We start from the raw sequence: 17743 nt of genomic DNA on the forward strand, positions 1-17743 counted from the left end.
CGGGGCTGACTGACAGCAGAAGTTCCTCTTACAGCTAATAGAAGGGGATGTTTCCTAAGCCCAAAGAACTCAACCAACCAGTTTTCAAAACTACCCTTTTCCTTCTGTTTACCTTATTTATTATGTATTTAGTTCGTGGGTGCTGTAATATTTAAGAGTCTGGCTGAGACAAGTTTCTGTGGGTTCCCTTCTATCTTTCGTGGCTTGACAACAAGAACACCACCTCCACTACTGGGCTTCCTGGGTGCAGCCCAGGGAGGGAGTTATCACTCCTGTTTCCCCCTCCTCAGGGCTGCATAAGAATAAATGAGTTGGTGTCTGAAACATGCAACCTGGAAGGGGCACCCAGGGAGCTCAGTAGTGGAGGTGGTGTAGGCACAGAGACATTAAGGAACTCGCCCGAGGTCACAGAGCTAGAAACGTAGGGTTTTGAACCCAGGCCACAAATGCTGGAGCAATGAGCGAAAACCCCACAGGGTTCCAAATCAGCTACGGTTAGTGGAGCGTTTACTTCTCTGCCACATGAAAGCACCGGACCCCAGACCACCGCCCCAGGTCCCCACAGCCTCCTGCGCCGAGGACCCCTGACCAGCCCATAGCCCACAGGGGCTGCTTATGTGTGTGTGCATCTTGGCGGGGGGTGGGGGACGGGTACAGGCCGACCAGGCCGCTAGAGGGTTCACTCGCAAGGGCGCCCAAAAGGATGACTACTTCGCCTTCAGCTTCTGAGATGTTGAACTGACCTAACTGGTGGTCCTCGGACCCACCTAAGGGCCTCGCTCCGCCGGTCTCCTGAGGCCGAGCCGGCTCCCTCCCACGCCAGACAGTTCCGGGCGCCCGGGAGAGCCTGCGTCCGCGGCGCGCGTATCTGCGGGTCCCCGCGCGGCACAGCCGTCGGAGCTTGAGGACGCACCAACTGAAACCCCGGCAGCCCGCCCTGGGACCCCTTCCCCAGCTGCTCCCCCTCCCTTCCCGGCCCCGCTCTAGGGTGGGAAAAGAGAGGCGAGGTGGGACGAGGTGGGGCGGGGGTAGAATCTTCGGACTGGGACCCGCAGGGCCGGGGGTTGGCCGGAGAGCGGGGTCGGGGGGCGGGGCCTGGCCGGGGCGTTGGCCGGAGGGTGGGGCCGGGCCGGGGCGGGCCGGGGCGGGTAGGGGCTGGGCGCGGGCACGCGAGGGCACGGTTGCCACAGCCGCGCGGGGCTCTGAGGCGCGATGGCGGCGCGCTGCTTGGGCCGCGGTGTCGTACGGCTCCTGGGAGGCCTTCGCGGGGTGGGCGCGCGGGACCTGGCGGCCCCCCGGCTCTGGGGCAGCGCCTCCGTCCCCGCCGCGCCGGCCGGCTCGTACCGGGAGCGGCTCGCGCTGGCCGCCAGCGAGCCGGCCGCCTTCTGGGGGCCGCTGGCGCGGGATGTGCTCGTGTGGGACACCCCCTTCCATACTGTGAGCGACTGCGACTTCCGCAGCGGCAGGATCGGCTGGTTCCTGGGAGGCCAGTTAAACGTGTCCGGTGAGTGGGCCTGGGGGCCGGGGCGCCCCAGCTCACGCGGTTCGAGGGGACCCCGAGCCCAGCCGGCGGCGGCCCCACATGCTCCCTCCTCAGAGTTCGGGACTCGCCCCCGGCGAGCTGTGCAGTCACCCCGCCCCCAGCCACTAGCCCCGGGGACTCCCGGCCCGGCTCGGGCGCCCGGCGTCCCCCAAGTTTAACTGGGGCCCCCACCGCCCCGCACGGCGAGCGCGCCGGGCCGCGGTGGAGGCGGCGAGGGGCGCCCGGAGCAGGACTCCCTGCTCTCGCCCCGGCGCCGGAGACAGAACCGAAAGTTTCTGGCCGATGTCACCGCCGGGTGCCGGCCGGCGACCCGCCTGGGGAGCAGCCCTGCTCATGTAAACAAATCGAGCCGTGGCGGGTGGCGGGGAGGAGGAAGCCCGGCCGGCAGCGGGAGTCAGCCCGCGGGCGGGAAGGAGGCCATGGTGGGGCCTCCCAGTTCTCAGTTTCACCCTCGCCCCCAAGACCCACGGGGCTGGCTTTAGACCTGGTGCGACTGAGATCCCAGAAACCAGCTCCACCGCCAGTCAGTCCTCTGGTCTCTGCTGAGATCGGATCCACTACTGTTTTGTCAAGATTTGGGATGGGGGTGGGGTGGGGAAGGGTGCACTGCACCCACGCCCTGCCCAGCAAGCGGAGAAGGCCCAGGAAGTGAGGGGGGGCCCAGGCAGGCTAGGCCTGGGGTATGGGCAGCCAGGTGGGGCGGTCAGAGTGGCTGCCTGTCAAGGAGGAAGGGGGTAACTGGGGATAGGTGGGGTCTAGGGGGTGTTTAAGGAAAGGATCTGTAGGTCTTGGTGGCCAAGGCCTGAACTGGGCGGTGGGGTCTGAATCTCCCAGGCGCCACCATTTACTGGCCCATTTTTTCTGTTCCTCTGAGCTGCAGTCTCCTCCTGTGTAGACCGGAGGCAGTAATGCCCACCTGAGGGGCTGGTTGTGAGGCCAAGGCACATAGAGTGATGGAACGGGCCCAGCACTTATTGCTGATCAATAAGTAGTAGTGATTTCAACCTGTGAAATTCAGAAATAGTCATAGAATTATAGGTGGTATCTTGCAGTTATTTTTCAAACAAAGAAACTTAAGGGAACTTCGGACCAGATTTCTTTTCATATGGTATATTGCTTTGCTGGTTTAATAAAAATGACTCAGTAGAGAAGTGTTTTCTCTGAACTTGAGTCAGCAGCAAGTGTCCTTGAACTATTGGGAAAAAACCAAACCCTTAAGTTTGCAGGGTTGGCGGAATGTGCCCTGGATGGGGGAGAGCCGAGTGCAGAGGGACGGGGGTGGAGTGGGGTGGCGGGGGGTGGGTAACGACAGACATAATGGGACAGGCAGCAAGGGCCTCCTGAGCCTCATTTGGTCAGGGTCAAGGTTAGGGTCAGGGTGCAGCAGCAAGCAACTCTTCTGCCCCCTTTTCTTCACTTATTTCTCCTTTATGGTTACCTTAGCCAGAAACTGAACTTCAGAAAACTGCCTTGTAGAAAAACAGCTTTTCAGCCGCATTCTCACCTCAAATGTGTGTGCAACCCACTCATCTGTCAGGAATATCTCTGCTGTTCACCAGTGTCTGCAAATCACAGAGGTGATGGTATGAAAAAGGACCAGACCAAGCCGTGACTGCCCTGGGAGCCACTAGAAAGTTGTGGGCTGGGTGAGGCGTTTTGGCATGATCTGTCTGTGTGATGATGGCTTGTTCCAAAGGAGCATCGCTTGAAACTCCCTTTACCCCTTCAGGAAGGTCTGTACGTACAGTTCTCAAAGTGTGGTCCCTGGACCAGGAGCATCAGCACGACCTGCAAACTTTTTAGAAATACAAGTTCTCAGGTCCCATCCTAGGTGGCCAGAACCAGAAACCCAGGGGTGGGTCCTCCAGGTGCTCCTGATACACACTTGAGGTTGAGAACCACTGACCTATGTCCAACCTGCTAAAGTGGGCAGAATTGGGATGAGTGTTCTGGAGATGACTCTGTTAAACAAACAAGAAGAGTCTGTGGGTGGTTCTGTACAGTTGAGTCGTTCCAGGTGTGTCTTTGGAGTCACACCTGGGTTTGAATCCTTGTTTTCCCCGACTGTTCTTTTTTTTTTTTAAGTCTTGCCAAGTGCTTTATTTTTTTTTAGTTAATTTTTTAATTGGAGTATAGTTGATTTATAATGTTGTGTTAGCTTCTGCTGTACAGTGAAGTGAGTCAGTTATACATACACATATATCCACTCTTTTTTAGATTCTATTCCCATATAGGTCATTACAGAGTGTTGAGTAGAGTTCCCTGCACTATACAGTAGGTTCTTATTAGTTATCTATCTTATATATAGTAGCGTGTATAAGTCAATCCCAATCTCCCAATTTATCCCTCCCTCTCTCCCCTAACAGTTCTTTCATGCGTCTCCTCTTCTGTAACATGAGAATAGTGCGTAACTGAATTCTGTTCCAGTTCCTATTGTTGCCATTTTATTAGTCTCACGGATTCCATGGGTCAGGACTTTGGACAGGGCCGGCAGTGGCTTGCCTCTGCTCCCCGTCATCTACGTGACTCTAGTCATCTACGTGCTGCTCACTCCCAAGTCTGGGGCCTGAACTGCAGGCTGGGCTCAGCTGGAGCCGTGGCCCAAAGCACCTACAAGGGGCTTCTCACAGGGTGGTGACTAGGCCCAGGGTCGTTGGCGGCCAGAGGTCCCAGAGACCAAGGCAGAGGCTGCTAGGCTTCTGACCAGCGGCAGGTGACCTGGGGACACCTGGGGCTGCTGTTACCACTGAATGAGAAAACACTTCTAAAGCACTCTGCACTGTCTTTAGAACATTCCTTGCACCCAATCACTGGCCTTTGTTATTTATTAATGAATCCTGGGAGGAGGCTGTGACTTTGAACCTGGTGTTCATCAGTGCTGCCGAGTCTGCTGTGCTTCCTCTGAACTTGACCATGGGGGTTTCCACCTGATCAGCCTGTTCCAGGAAGCAGGCTGGGGAGGGCACACAGGTGGCTGGGGAGGGCACACAGGTGGCTGGGGAGGGCACACAGGTGGCCGACGTGGCTCTGAAAGCCCGTCTTGGATCCTGGGAGAGCCAGGCCTTTGTTGTAGGAGTGGGTAGGTCCTGGTGTCAGAGGCCCTGGGTGGGGGAGGTAAAGCCAGCAACCCCTGCAGTGCCACGTTCTGAAAAGGATTCTTTCCAGATTTTGAAGTTTGGCTCTTTCCCTTGTAGGGCTCAACAGACGTCTTTGCTCCTTGGGTATAAACTCCGAGATGTCAGGAAGTTGCAAGTGCAGAACTGGAGGGTAGTGACGCATTGCTTTCAAAACACAAAACTAAACTCTCCTTTGAGTCTGAGTTTAAAAAACAAGTGTGTTTATTCTTACTTTCAAGCTCGGGTATAGAGACACTGTTGTTAACTAAGCATTGAACACAGAGATTCCTTGGACGCTTTTGGGAACATTCCTAGCAGCAGTGGAAACCATTTCGCTGTAGCTCTCTCCTCTTCATGACGTGCCTCGAATAATTCAGATGACAGACACACTGAGATGGCAAGAGCCTGCCTCCTGGGTTGCATTTCCTTCCAGCGACTGAAGTAGCTCTCTCAGGTCCTTCAAGGAACTCTAAGTGGACACATGACCTCAGGTCTCAGAAGGAGCGTCCCTCAGAAAAGTCTGAATCCTCCCCAGTTGTTAGAGACGCGACTTACTTTAAATAGCAGATGCTTCTGGAAAGTTGGCAAATACAATTTTTGTGACTGATGTAATACCTCAAATTGTACCAAGGAGGTTTTCTATTTAAAGAAAACCTATTGTGAATTCTTTTGTGAATATTAACTCCCTTATCTCTTTGGATTAAAATTAAAGTTCTGTAAAGTGGGGAGGGGCAGGGATGCATTTAAACAACCAGCAAGAGTTCGTTGAATGAAAATGCCAGCCTTTGTGTGTACATGTTTATGATGGAAATGATGACCCTCTCGTCACCTTTTCTTAAAAACAAACCCAAACCCACCACACACATCAGCTTACCTGCTTGCAGAGCCGTGCCAGGCCCGGGTGCAGACCTGCCCTTAGGTGAATGAGATGATGCTTCATCTCACATCATCCTTGTGACACCAACATGAAGTGTCTGGTGGCCCCCTTGTACAGATGTGGAAATAAAGGCTCCAACTCATGTTTGGTGGTGAATGGTGCAGAAAATGCCCCAGTGCCTCGGAGCCTGCATTCTAATGAGACGGACCACAGATCAGTAAAGGAGCAGATCCACACTGGGGAACGTTCTCAAGGTTTTTACAGCTGCTAAGGGGAGAATTAGGAAGTGTGTTCCACCATCCCCTGCCTCCTTCCCGTGTTGAAGGAATCTTAGGGACGTGGTCTCTGCTGGCAGGGACATTCTGACCCAGATGGGGGAGGGTTTAGCAGAGCTGGGAAGATGAGTGAGCACTGAATGGTGTGGTGGGAGGGAGAGATCATTGTGTGCTGGGAAATTTGGAAAAGGCTTGAAATAAGAGGTCGGGTTTGAGCCAATCCTTAAATTGCACTGTCTTCTTGCCCAACTCTTCTTGGAAATACTTGGAAAGGTAATTTCCTTGTCCCACTGCCCAGTTCTTTGGGTGGAGACTTTTTTAAAAATGGCAGATGTAAGAGTTTCCTTCCCTTCCTCCTTCCTCTTTTGTTTTTCTCTCTGCTGTTGAGGCAATAGCGGGAGCCATGCATACGTGTTAAGAGCCAACATACACATGGCGTTGTAGAGCCACGTCGCCCCAGACCCTGCACTGTGCTTTTCTCTGGGCGCTGTGTCATCTGAGTGTTGCCCACGGCAGTTGTGAACTGTGTTTCCCTTGGGGCACAGCCACACCATCTGACCCCATGGCAGGAAAACTCCAGTGGCATCTAATTACTACCGTGACTCCTAGAGTCCGGAACCATTACCACCACCACGGATTAGAAGAGTGAGATTTAGCGGTGCTATTTAGAGATAAACAAGCGAGTCTGCAGTTAGCAGTTAGCGAGTGGTTGGACAGCGGCCTGGCTCTAGAGCATGATTTTAACCATGACCCCAGGCTGCCATCCAGTGGGGGCGTGGCCAGATGTCTTACAGAGCTCGCAAGGGTCTTTAAGTACTCCTGTCCCCATTGGAAAAAGAAAGCCCCCCGGGAATCGGGAATATACATACCAGGTAGACGTGAGTGCACGTGTGCATACGTCCGCCAGTGTGAGCGTGGTCCTGGACCACAGCGTCATGTCAGATCTTGGTAGAAGTGAAATGCTTAGGCCCACCCCGGCCTGCTCAGTCAGAGACTTAGAGTGGGGCCTCGCTACATGCTCATAAGTCCTCTGGGGATCCTGGGGAATTTAGAAGCCCTGATTTAGACCAAAAAGAAAACTTCTTGAGAGACTAAGCCATGAAGACGAGAAGAGGTCTGTTCCCTCCCCTGGGCATGGGGCCAACCTGGTGTCATTTAGACCCCACATTGCCCTCCAGCTCAGGGACTTGGGAGGTCCATCCGTCATCCAGAGCTTAGGTGCTTCCTCTGCTCTGAGGCCTGGGTCAGGCTGCAGGTGTCCAAACAGGAACAGGGCATCCAGCCCCTGCCCACAGAGGGGCAGCAAGTTGGATACATCGCGGGAAGAGTTAAGAGTTTGGGAGGCATGAGGTCCAAGGGAAGAGAAGTGCTCCATAATAGAGTGAGGACGTGTAGGCTGGGACCTGTGGGAGGGTGGGCACCAGATGAAGGGCAGGAGTGGTGAGGGTGGGATGGTGTACCCCGGGCAGGGTGAAACTGTGCAAAGGCCCTGAGGCAGGAAGGCCCTCAGCAGACTCGGCACGGCCAGTGAGGGGAGGGGACGGGACCCACCCGTGAGTGGGTGGTCACCACCTCAGCTGCCAGGCGAGGGTATGGCCTCATCTGCTGCTTGTTCAAGAGAAGCCAGGAATCTGTGGTTTTAGTGTGAAAACTCTTGATTTCTAAACTTTGGACCAGACTGACACACACATTGATGTTGGGTTTATTGTGTAAATCCAGGTTTTGCCACCAAGCCCCTTCTCAGTTTGTCTTCTTGCTTTCCTCTCTTCTATTTTTTTGGCATTTTTTTCTCTTCTATTTTTCTAGTAATTCAAAGAACTTTCCTGTGTAAGTAGCAATTTTTCCCATGACATCTATCTTTATTTATTAAATTTTTTGAGGTATAATTTATATACTTGTTAGGAGCCAGAAAGCTGAAATGAAATTTTTTAATTTATAAGAGTAAATGACAGATAAAATAACCTGAGAGGGAAAAATGTGATACATACACACACACACACACACACACACACACACAGAGACACACACAAGCTAAAGTTTGTAAATGTTTTCATGTGAGTTCACCCTGTTGAGGATTATGGGAATCACGTAGTTTGTTATGGGGAGGGCCTCCCATAACTTTTGTCAGAATGGTTTTCCATCAGGAAATATTTGTAGTAACTCGCAGCAGGGTGATTATCAGGTGGTAGTTGACCTTGTATTCCTGTGGTAGCACCTCAGCATTGCCTTCCATCTGATTCTGACCCAGCCCTGTGAGTTAGATGCAGCAGTGGGTGCACCTCCCATTTATGTAGGAGGAGATTGATTTGGAGAAGACAGTAACTGCCCCAAAAAGAAAAAAAAAAGAAAAATTTATGTACCTGGACATGAGGGTGACCCTGAAGACCAGGTGGGCAGTGGCTGCTGCCCCCATAGCTGTTTGTGGTATTTATTCCTCTGCTGATGGGGAAGTGCGTAATGAAAACAGGCCACGAGGGCCGGCTGGAAGGGGCTCTGGCACAAACCGGCCAGAGCCAAGCTCACCTTGAAGTCCAGCCAGTTGTAGTGAATAAGAGGTTAGCAATGAAAATGATCCTACTAATCTTCAGGTTAACGGTAAACCAGCACAACTGAACTGTTTTTGCGGGCAGTCATGTGACCTGAGCTTGGGTAATGGAGGGAGGGGGAGCAGAGCCTCCCGGAAAACTAGCAAGGCATTTTGCCATCATTGCATCACTTCTTGGGGCAGGGTGCTGGCTGGACGCCTGAGAAGGGATGTGGGCCCTTGTCCTGGATCGCACCTCCACCACACGAGAGCCCACCCCACGCACGCGCACTGATTCGGGGCGCCCTGTTTGCATCGAGTCTTCTTTCCCACAGCCCAGCCTGCGGTGCTCAGCCCTGGCTGTGCACGTTAGAACCGTCAGGGAGCCTTGAAAACCACGGGGCCAGTCGGGTCAGGGTCCCCTGGGTGGGGGCCGGGATTGGGACTCCTGGTGTGAAGCACCTGCTTCAGAGCATTCCCAGGGGTCACCTGTACCTGCGAGGTCGTCTTTGTGTAGTGACCACCTCGTTTCTGCGGGCTCTGTCACCCTTCTCCTTGCAAGGAAGTAGAAACCCGCCTCTGACGAGGGAAGGGTCCACCCCAGTGAGAGCAGCGCAAACCACTGCAAACCTGACTCTCCCCTTTCCGACTCCAGTGGCACCAAGTGTAATGTCCATGAACCTGTTTTTGTGCAGTCAACTGCTTGGATCAGCACGTTCGGAAGTCCCCGGAGAGCGTCGCTTTGATCTGGGAGCAGGATGAGCCTGGAACTGAAGTGAGGATCACCTACAGGTACCATGTGTCCCCTGAGGGAGGGCGCCTCTGTCACGCTGGACGTCAGCACCGAACGCTGCTGCCGGGCTGTTGACAGGAGGAGCCCCGGCCTCCTTGCCTACCTGGGCAATACTTGTTGTCTTTAGAGTCCCCTGGGAGGAACTGGGTCCTCAGAAACAAATATGACAAACGTTCAAGGTACAGGCAGGCTCTTGGTGCAGTCCCGTGTGCCTGTGACCTGTTCTGGGTGGGGGGGGGTGGGTTATGTGAGTATCAGGGGCCATGTTTCCATTTGGGAAATGTTCTCTGGTCTCAGGAAAAGTAGACATGAGCATGGACTGAATAAAGTACACGCTGGGGTAAATAAAATCAGCCCCCCTTAGTGTGCTTATGACTGTGGCACAACAAATAAAATTGAGTCTTTAAAAAGGGGCTAAAATAAAACAAACAAAAAGGGACTACACCTGATATTTGTATCTGTGACTCCTTAAATAAATTCTTCACATATTCTATATGCCAAGACTGTGTGTTGGGGGGTTTGAGCGGACCTGGCGTCTGGGGGCAGGTGCTGGCCTTCTCAAAGCCCTGCCCCCTCCCGGGACTGCCTTGCTCAGAGGTCTCTGGTCTGTCACCGCATCCCTGCAGGAAAACCCCTTTGCTCAAGCTTCAACCTACCTTTACAGCGCTATCTCAGGAGGAGGGTTCAGAGGAGCAGGTCCTGACCCCGCGGACCCCTGGTTTCCTGATTGTTTTTCAGATGCAGGTTTTATCACAGATCCAGTGCACCAAGCCTGGGGAAGCTGTGTTCAGTTGAACTTCTGGATGGAGCAGAGTGACGTTCGTTAATCTGCCGTGGCTCCTAGCGCGCCCTGCCTTGCTTGTCCCTCCCCTGCTCCCAATACCCCTCGGCCGACACAGTCCCTCCCAGCCTTTACTGGCAGTTACTGCGCTGACCTGGGTCCCCTGGACAGATATCCTCCTGACTCCATGGGGTCCACAGATCAGCAGCATCGTGGCCTGGGACCCCCGGGTCCTGCACACTGGAGTTGGGGGCACTGCTCTAATGGACAAGCTGCCCTGCTGTTCTTCACCCTTATTGGCCCGACTTGATCTATGATTAAGTCTCTATGGGTGGGGGTGGACGAGGTAAGGGGAGTTCAGCTATGGGCTAATTTTCTCCAGTCCTCCCGTGGACCGGGACCCGGAACTGGGGTTGGGCCGCATCAGGCCTCTGAGAGCCGCTCGGCTGGCCTGCTGAGTGTGTGTGTAACTGGGCGGGAGTCTCGGGACTGCAGCCAGCTCGTTAAAACGAAGTACAACTTCATTTCCATTGCAGAGCAGCCCCGGGCAAGGTATAAACCTATAAGTACAGGCAAAGAATTTATTATTCTCTCTCTAAAAATAAACAAGCTCAGCCTGAAGAAATGGTTTTACAAACTTCAGCCGGTCTTAGTGCCAGGTGACTGTTGTTATTTACTGTTTGAGGGAAAAGAGAAGTGTGTGAACGGGTTGTCTGTAATTGCAGCTAGTTTTTGAGGGACTTGGATTCATCATTTTCCTGGTCACGTTAGGTTTTTGACGTGAGGTTTTCTTCCTCTTGTCTCAGAGGAGAGCTGCCTACACTTGGTGCTGGCTGTCCTGCCAGCATACAAACTGCCACTAAAATAAAGTGCATTCCTGCCAAGTGTCTCACATGGTGGCACCCAAGGTGCCCCAGGACGGTCACAGGCCTTGGCGGCCTGAAGACCAAGTTCCAGACCCATGGGCTGAGCCCTTGAAGGAAACTGCCTGGGGATGTGGTTCTCCCGGGTTGGGGTGCTGGAGGTGGATTCCTGGGGACCACGCCTGCCTGGTCTGTCCTAAGCTTGGGGGACCCATCTCAGTCCTCAGGTGCCCAGAGCCTCTCCCTCCTGAGTCTGCTGAATTCTTCTGAAGAGGTGCATTTCTGAAGAATCATCAGAGAGCTTGTAACGTGAACCCACTCCTGTCCCAAGCCCTAATGATATGTGGGTCCACGTGTGTTGCACACGCCCTCGCACACATGCCCTAAACGTGCACGTGTCTACAACCTGCTCTTGGTGTTCAAGGATGCTCCCGAACCGCTCTCCCGGGTTGCAGGCACCGCCCTGCTCCTGCTCTGGAAGTTGGGCCATTGCCTGGGGGTGGGCTGTCTGCTCTCTTCAAGGTTCTGAGCACTGGGGTGTGTTTGCAGCTGCACCTCCCTAGGGTGAGGGAGGCCTGGCAGGACCAGCTTTGGGAACCCCGGGGCAGCTGAGTGTCCTCATCCCGGCCCCACCCTGCCTGCAATTGTTGCTTGGCTGGCGGCAATTCCCAGGCGCACCCTGGCAGACGGGCTGAGGCCTCGGGGGCCCGCTAGGCAGCGCGTGGGGCACCTCGTGCTGGCTCCGGCTGCGTGGCTCTGGGAGAAGGACAGCCTCGTGGGCTGGGGTCTGTCCTTCAGGCGCGGTGCTCCCTCCCCGATGGGAAGCGAAGGGGCAGGACCTCTGCTGGCTGGGGTCAGCCTGGGATGGCCTGCATGTGTCTCCCGGGGAAGAGGGCAGCCTGTGACCTGAGGCCGGAGCCAGGGCCAGAGGGCCGCCCAGCCGATTTCCAGCCTTCCTCTGCCCAGAGGTGTGTTCAGAACCGACCTGAGGGAGCTGTTCTCCCCAGTGAGCCAGCAGGCCTGCAAACCTGGGCCTCCTGGCACCGCCTGAGGCCTCCGAGGCCAGGGCTGCAGAGGCCAGGCAGGCACAGATAATCTGGGTGGCTCCCCGAGGCTGTGCAGCCAGATAGCACTGGGAGCAGTTCTCTCCAGCCGTCCACGTGCTTATTTCGCAAGATGCTCCTTCACATTCAGTTTAAGCAGACAGATTCTAGAGGCCCTTGGCAATGGGGATGTGGACAAACACAAATCCCTGTCCTCTAGGCAGGTGGTGCAGGGGTTCAAGACCGTTGCCTGCCTGGAGCCCGGGCTCTGGGCCAGGGATTTCCAAGCTGGGGATGGGCAGAGGGCGTGGAGCAGAGCAGACACTGTGGCTGGTCCCGGTGTTCCTGTGCTCAGGACCTCTCAGTGGTGGTGCCTGTGCTCGGACAGAGGAGAGAGCGGCCTGAGAGTATTCACCAGGCTCTGAACCAGGATCTCCCGTGTGAGGCTCTCTGAACAGGGGTCCAGACATGAGTCCTTTAAAAAAAAAGTTTTTTAAAAATTTATTTTATTGAAGTATAGTTGATTTACAATGTTGTGTTAATTTCTGCTGTACAGCAGAGTGATTCAGTTATACACATATATATTCTTTTTCATATTCTTTTCCATTATGGTTTATCCCAGGATATTGAATATAGTTTCCTGAGCTCTACAGTAGGCCCTTGTCATTTAGCTAAGATGTGACCTTTTAATTAATCTGTAGCAGGTTTTAGCCCTGGCCTGGCCCTCCTCTGTGAACGCGGGTTGCCGTGAGGGCAGCGCTGCTGTGGTCATGGCCAGGCTGTGCAGCTGAGCTGGGCGTCTGGGCTGCAGCGGGGAGAGCAGGCCTGGCGCCCCCCATGTGCCCATACGTGAGCCGAGTGGAGTTTCCACTGTGGGTCCAGCCCTGGAGGCGGTGATTTCTGTAGTTGTTCCAGCTGGGCCTTCTTATGGCGGGGCGTGCACAGAGGGGAGCCCCTGCCCAGAGGCGCAGAGCGGACGGCAGGCCCCCTCCCCACTGCCTGCCTCAGAACCCCTCGGCCGGCGCGGAGGACGCCTCCTGCCTGGGCCAGCCGACCAGGCACTGGGCGTTTCTGGTCCCTAGCATGGGGGGCCCACTGAGCATACAGAATGGGGCCCAGCCCCTGGGGTGGCCCTCTGTCTGGGACAGCCACACCAGCACCCCTGGGCAGAGGGGCCGCGAGGTCTGAAGCCTGGAGGCACCTCCTGAGAAGCTGGCTCGTGCCCTGGGCCCCGGGTGTCTTTACGTGGCCACTTGTTAAGGTCACAGAAGGGCCCTGTGGGCTGTGGCGGGAGGAAGCAGGAAGTTGCTGGGACGCCGTTGGAGAAGACTTTGAGGAAGTGCTGGGGGGTTGGGTTCTGGGAGGCCGAGGAGGGGAGGCCCGAGGATGAAGGCCGAGGGCAGGGCCGGCCAGCCCACTGTGGAGTGAGGCGGCGGGGTGGGCGGTGGCCTGTGTTCCCGCCCGCTTTGTCCCCAGCTGTGTGTGACCTGGAGCAAATCTCCAGCTCTCTGACCCTGTTTTCTCCTCCACTGGGTGCTGGTGTTGACTAGCACAGGGGAATGAAAGCGCAGACCTGGGTCTGGGTGGATGCGGGTCTGATTTGGCTGTAGGTCGGGGCAGGTGAAGGGAGGTCAGTAGAGGGTTTCAGATTTGACGAGGGGAAGGGCTCGGGTGGCCCTGCGGTTGCTGCTGCCGGGAGGGCCAGGTGGGGTTTTCAGGGAGAGGTCCTCACCTCAGGAGAACAGTTTGGAGTCGGCTAAAAGGCGGCCCCCCAACCCTTGCACCTGGTGCTTCTGACCCCCAGATTAACCACAGTTTGCAGTGGGCAAACTCCTTTATTAAAATACTAGGGCAACTGAGGGGGAGGATCATTAACGGACATAGTGAGGCTGAGGGTGGGGTGCTTTGGGGTGAACCAGGGCCGGCGACCATGAGGCTCCAGGACAGGGGCCCCTGGCAGGCAGGGTAAGTGGGTTTGTCGGTGGGCTCCCCTCGGTGGAGGTACCAGAAGCTAGTGGCTGTCAGGCTTGTGTGCAGTGTCCCCTGCTGACCTCTGAGTAACTCCGATTGCAAAACTTGGTCAGGAATTCCCGTGCTCGCTCCCAGAATCCGGTAGGAGCTCTGGGTTACTTGGATGGAGCTGGTTTTAAGCCAGCATTTAACTTTCCTTTAAGACTTGGCTCCAGATTTTGAAGCTGGCAAGTGCTTTGAATCTTTCTATACGTGACACTTATTTTTCTTTCTCACTCTTTTGGGCAAGCTGAGGCTCTTGGAATTTCACATTTTAGAATGGCCCTGTCTTGGGACTGCAGCAGGAATGACCTCCACAGAGAGTCAACCCTCCTTGATGGGGCCCTTTCCTGGGAACCCTCTGGCGGATGTTTAGTCGGAGGAGCACACATAACAAACGCCTCCCTTGGAGCTGGATGCCTGCTTTTTGTGAACTCCCTTCTGCTGTGCAGGGGATGCTGGAGGGGGCTGCATTGTGGGAGGTGGAAGGGCAGCAGCCTGCGGAGGGGAGGGGCGCTGGCCCCTTGGGGACCAGTCTTTAAGGAGGTGCTTCTGTTCCAGCTGTGTGGTTCCGCTTCTGGCGGCTGCAGACCTGGTTGGGGGAGGGGGGCCGACAGCCTTGCTGTGGCTGCGCTGGGTCCCCTCCGGGGGCAGCACGGAGGCCTGCTCGGGCCCCTCCCCCGCCCTCCCCGCCCTCTCCTTGGCCACTTCCTCTTCTGGCTGAGGTGGAAAATCAAGGCCCCTGGAAGGAGCAGCCTGGCAGGCAGCCCTGAGACCCTGCAGGGCCACCCTGATGCTCGGCTGACGTGTAGCCCCCCGTGCCCACCGTGCTGGACCCTTCCATCTGCTGCCCAAGACCCGCTCGCAGGAGGGTTCCCTGTAACCAGCCAGGGGCTGGCTGTCCTCCAGGTCCCCAGACCCTAACCCTGGCCCTGACCCTAAGGCTGGGGCAGCCCCTGCTGTGTGGGCCACTGGCACTTATGATCTTAGTTTGTATTCCCGGTAACCCTGGGTTGTAAAGTGAGGGACCTGATGCCCAGCGAGCTTAGGGGGCTCTCAGGCTCATCCAGCTGGAAATGCCAGAAACGGGGTTTGGACCCAGCAGTGTCTGATCTGTGAGATGTGCTGTGGAATCTTGGAGGTGGTGAAGGTGTAAACGGCGGGCTGCCCTGTGGCGCTAACTTGGTGACAGGCCTGTAGGTCCGTGTGCAGACATCGCACCTCTTCACTGAGCAGGGCCATGTGTTCCAGGACCTCCAAGACAAGCAGACACATGTTAACCGCAATTCCAGCTGGGGAGGAGAAGTCAGTGCCTGAGGGCTCCAGGTGGCCTCTAAGAGGGACAAGGGACGGCTGCGGAACAAGGTGGGCCTAAGGGCTGTGGAGTCCTGGTGTGACTGCGGGGCTGTGAGGAGCAGAAAGTGCACGTGCTGGAGGGGCTCTGGGGACCTCGGGGCCCTGGAAGCAGGAGGGGTCACTGTGGGTACAAGAGGAGGGGCAATGGGCCAGGTTGGGGGGCCTGCCTGGCCCTTCATTCTGTCTCCTGACCCCCTGTGGCTGTCTTGGACCTCATCTGAACCTGGGAACAGTGGGGATCCGGATGGGTGAGAGGCCTGGCAATTTCCCATCAACAGATCCAGTTAAACTTCCTCTGGGAAGCTGGAGCGAGGTTTCTGGGCCACTGGGAGGGTGAATTCCTTTGCTCCATCTGGGCCGACAGCCCCATTCTCCCTGCTGGTTGTCCTTGGACTGGGGCCTCAGACTGCTCTTGCCCAGGGCTACCAGCCCGCGGGAGCCTCTGGGTTTCTTCGTGTGTTGGCACTGGCTGCCTCGATGTCAGCGGGGCTCTGAGTCTGGAAAGGAAAGAACTTCTTTTCCGGAGACAAGACTCAGGCTGAAGGCCAGTGCCGAGGTCCAAGGGAAATCAGGCGTGAATCAGGGAAGAGGGCAGACCTTTTCTCAAGTCTGACCCGTCACTTCTGTTCCACCAGGGCTGCGTCAAGAGTGGGAGAGAAAGACTTAGGATGAGAGGGAGCTGGACCCTGGGGCAGGTGGTTCTGAATGTGGAGCCAAACACTGAAGCGTGAAGAAAAGCGCACCCACCCCGCCCCAGTTCTCCTCCGTCCTGATTAGCAGAAGGCTCGATTCGACCACAGTGAGCGGCTTTGAACACTTCTCTTGCTCATTTAAACCAATCCAAGGAAAAATGTTACATAAATAACGATGGAGTTGGCAGATGGCAAACATCCTCAGGTCTGGGAACCTCTGAAATAGGGTGTGAGTTGTTCTGAAGCTGTGGGTTTTGAGAGCTGCCCTTGGAGCCAGGCTTGGGTTTGAATCCTGACCTGACCCTTGACCCTTTCAGCTGCATAGCCTTGAGAAGTCACTTAACTCCTCTGTGCCTCAGTTTCCTCATCTGGAAAATGGGGTCGTGATGGTAGCTCCCAGCCCACGGGCTGTTGTGAGTGCTCCACAGATGTGCCTAGGGTTCAGAGCAGCGCTGTTCCTGCTGTCACTGAAGGAACTGTGCATGTGGTGGCAGTGGGCGGGCAGGAGGAGGCTTCTCTGGGCAGTAACACCAGCGGGTTGGGGAAGGCTGAGGAGGCAGGACCCCGTGGGCCTGCAGGTGGCCGAGGCTGGCCTGGAGAGGAGGCTCCTTGTGCTCACAGTGGGTGGCAAGCGTGGCTGGAGAAGACGGGGCAGCTGGTGGAGGCGGTGGGGTGACACGGCAGGTGGCGGGTGGGCGGGGTGCACAGGCATGGCGGTGGGCCTGCCTTCCCTCCAGGCTCTCGGAACCCCAGGCCATGGCCAAGTGCCTGGAATCTGTAGCTGGCAGCAGCCCTGACTGTGGATGATGCATCCTCAGACCCACTTCCCACCCCAAACGAGGGCTTCCCATCAACAACCACCGCAGGGCACGTGGAGCAGGTGGGCCTTCAGGGGAGGGATTCTCGAACCACATTCGAATACACTGGTGACTCTCATTCACCCTGACCCAGTGACATGGCTGCCTAAGATTTACACAAGAGCAAACTGGCATTTTCACTCTCCCTCCTGCTGTTAAGGAACCACTGATTTTCACCCATTTAATTTTTCTGCCATTCTGCGATAATTATAGCTACTGTTTATAGGATGCCTTTATATGTGCCTAGGACTTCACATTTGGTCTTGTCTTAAGTCTGTTTGGGCTGCTATGACAAAACCACTGACCAGGGGGAGTGGGGGGGCTTATAAATAACAGAGACTTATTTCTCACAGTTGTGGAGGCTGGAAGTCCAAGATCAAGGTGCCAGCACGGTCACCTGCTGGTCGGGCCCTCCACCTGGGTCACAGCCAGTGCCTTCCTTTTGTGTCCTCACATGGTGGAAGGAAAAAGGGAGCTCTGTGGGGTCTCACTTATAAGGGCACTAATCCCATCATGGGGCTCCACCCTCATGCCCTAATTACCCCCCAAGGCCCCATCTCCTAATGCTATCATCTTATCATCTTTGTGGGTTAGGATTCTGCAGACATTCAGACCACAGGCGTCCTCGAGACCACCTTAGTAGTGGTCCTATTATTAGGCCATTCTATGGTTGGGACAGTCTAGACCCTGGGTGTATGGAGAGCTGGGTGGGAGCCCCATCTCTGATCAGATGTCGTTCACTGAGGCACTCTCCTGAGAGGGAAATTCTCTGAGTCCAGAACTTTCTGCAGAATGTAGCAAAGCCTCAAGGAGAATACATTTATTTTTTGTAAGAAATTTAGAAAACATGCAGCTTTAGTGATCACAAGTTCACTGGCTGGCCTGGTGTCAGCTGTGGCAGTTCAGCTCTCGTTTTCTGTGAACGCTGAGTGTGTCCGGGGCCTTCCCTGGCAATGGCAGCTTGGGTGTTTTTGTGTTGACATGTGGCAGCTGCTTTATAGTTCACTGCAGCT

The 17743-nt window shown here is 55.5% G+C and overlaps 1 protein-coding gene and 1 long non-coding RNA gene across 4 annotated transcripts in view; both read left to right on the top strand.

The window, feature by feature from the left end:
- Positions 1-1165: 1165 nt before the first annotated feature.
- The window catches only part of ACSS1 (acyl-CoA synthetase short chain family member 1), a 41782-nt gene continuing 25204 nt past the window's right edge, over positions 1166-17743 (top strand). Inside the window, exons 1-2 of one of the 3 annotated variants that reach the window (XM_059897699.1) lie at positions 1166-1504; positions 9031-9127. In XM_059897699.1, the coding sequence (XP_059753682.1) occupies positions 1213-1504; positions 9031-9127 (389 nt within the window). In that variant the 5' untranslated portion in view covers positions 1166-1212. The remainder of the gene's footprint in view (positions 1505-9030; positions 9128-17743) is intronic. The other 2 variants (XM_059897698.1, XM_059897700.1) reach the window with 2 other exon arrangements.
- On the top strand, positions 2896-5679 carry LOC132349345 (uncharacterized). The gene is made up of 2 exons (XR_009497660.1): positions 2896-3189; positions 4738-5679. It is a non-coding gene; the product is annotated as an uncharacterized LOC132349345 (long non-coding RNA).

This window comes from Balaenoptera ricei, chromosome 15 (assembly GCF_028023285.1).
Source record: "Balaenoptera ricei isolate mBalRic1 chromosome 15, mBalRic1.hap2, whole genome shotgun sequence".
Lineage (NCBI taxonomy): Eukaryota > Metazoa > Chordata > Mammalia > Artiodactyla > Balaenopteridae > Balaenoptera > Balaenoptera ricei.